Raw genomic sequence first — 1,106 nt, forward strand, 5'->3', positions numbered from 1 at the left:
TTCTAAAACATAATATGTTAATTGGCATATGACGATTGATACGCATCATCATGTACAGATATTCAGGAAGACTTCTTGTGTTTTCTATTTAGTTTAACCATATTGATTATCTAATTCTAAATATACATCTTGAGATAGATGAGGTATAATATATAATGAATAAGAGGTTCATGTGTCATAAGTGCACATATCAATCCGAATACTTGTTAAGAAGAGAAAAAAGCTTGAGAATTATAGTTAGCATAGAAGATCGTAATCACGAATTACATGATACATGTTTGGCCAGTGCAATCTATGGATACATTAGCAAGCAACCGGGCTCTGGACATTGGATAAAATCTACGAGAGAGATCAGAGGTCTTCTCAAACATTGGCGCTGGGAGAACGTTTTGCCGCACTTAGCACAATCCAATGGCAAAAGATGCACCTTGAACACGTGCTTGCGCAGTTCGTGTATTTTTGAAAAGTCCTCTTGCACCCCTCACGCGAACACTTGTACCCTTCGTGGACTTTCTCATGTTTTTTCCAACTGCCGCGCGACTGGAACCGTTTTCCACATACGTTGCACCTGTAATCCCCGTGCGCCGAACGCACGTGGTCGCGGCAGAGTTTTTTGCTCTCGAATACTTTCAAACATCCGCTCTCTGGACAAATGTATTCGGTCACATATGGGCCAATGTTGTGCACATTGTGCAAGTGCTTCTTCAGCAAAATTTGGTTGCCAAATAGTTGACAACAATCTTCGACCCAGCATATCCACTGTCCATCATCACTACGTGACATGTTTCTATGAACAAACGGTTCAATTGTTCAAATTTGAAATTCAAATTCAAAAAACACATGAAACACAGTAAAAGAGAAAAGTAGAATAGACGGCTTTTGACCACCAAATTGAACACAACAACAAATATGATAAACATTTATCATTCAACACTGTTCATTAAATAAATAAATAAATAAATAAATAAATTTATGTATATTTAAAATGAAACAAACGAATGAATGTGAATCAATTTAGCAAGAACATCATTTGTATGATGTTGTCTTCTTTTGAAAAAACATTTCTCTTCCTCCATTGGCATTGGCATCATCAACTGCCCCGGCTA

At 37.3% G+C, this 1,106-nt stretch overlaps 1 protein-coding gene across 1 annotated transcript; it reads right to left on the reverse strand.

Moving 5' to 3' along the window:
* Nucleotides 1-398: 398 nt before the first annotated feature.
* Nucleotides 399-783, reverse strand: Tsp_14275 (zinc finger protein). The gene is made up of 2 exons (XM_003370511.1): nucleotides 569-783; nucleotides 399-540 (listed from the first exon to the last, which is right to left on the reverse strand). Exons 1-2 carry the CDS (start codon nucleotides 781-783, stop codon nucleotides 399-401), a joined length of 357 nt encoding a protein of 118 aa, XP_003370559.1.
* Between the last annotated feature and the right edge of the window lie 323 nt (nucleotides 784-1,106).

This window comes from Trichinella spiralis (assembly GCF_000181795.1).
Source record: "Trichinella spiralis strain ISS 195 chromosome Unknown Scfld633, whole genome shotgun sequence".
Taxonomy (NCBI): Eukaryota; Metazoa; Nematoda; class Enoplea; order Trichinellida; family Trichinellidae; genus Trichinella; species Trichinella spiralis.

What these genes read in the sequence shown, in the direction of transcription:
- Tsp_14275 (XM_003370511.1), bottom strand. Translation starts at nt 783, where the DNA reads ATGTCACGTAGTGATGATGGACAGTGGATATGCTGGGTCGAAGATTGT. An exon ending in TCGGCGCACGGGGATTACAG is followed by an intron (nt 541 to 568) that starts GTGCAACGTATG and finishes AAACGGTTCCAG; the next exon opens with TCGCGCGGCAGTTGGAAAAA.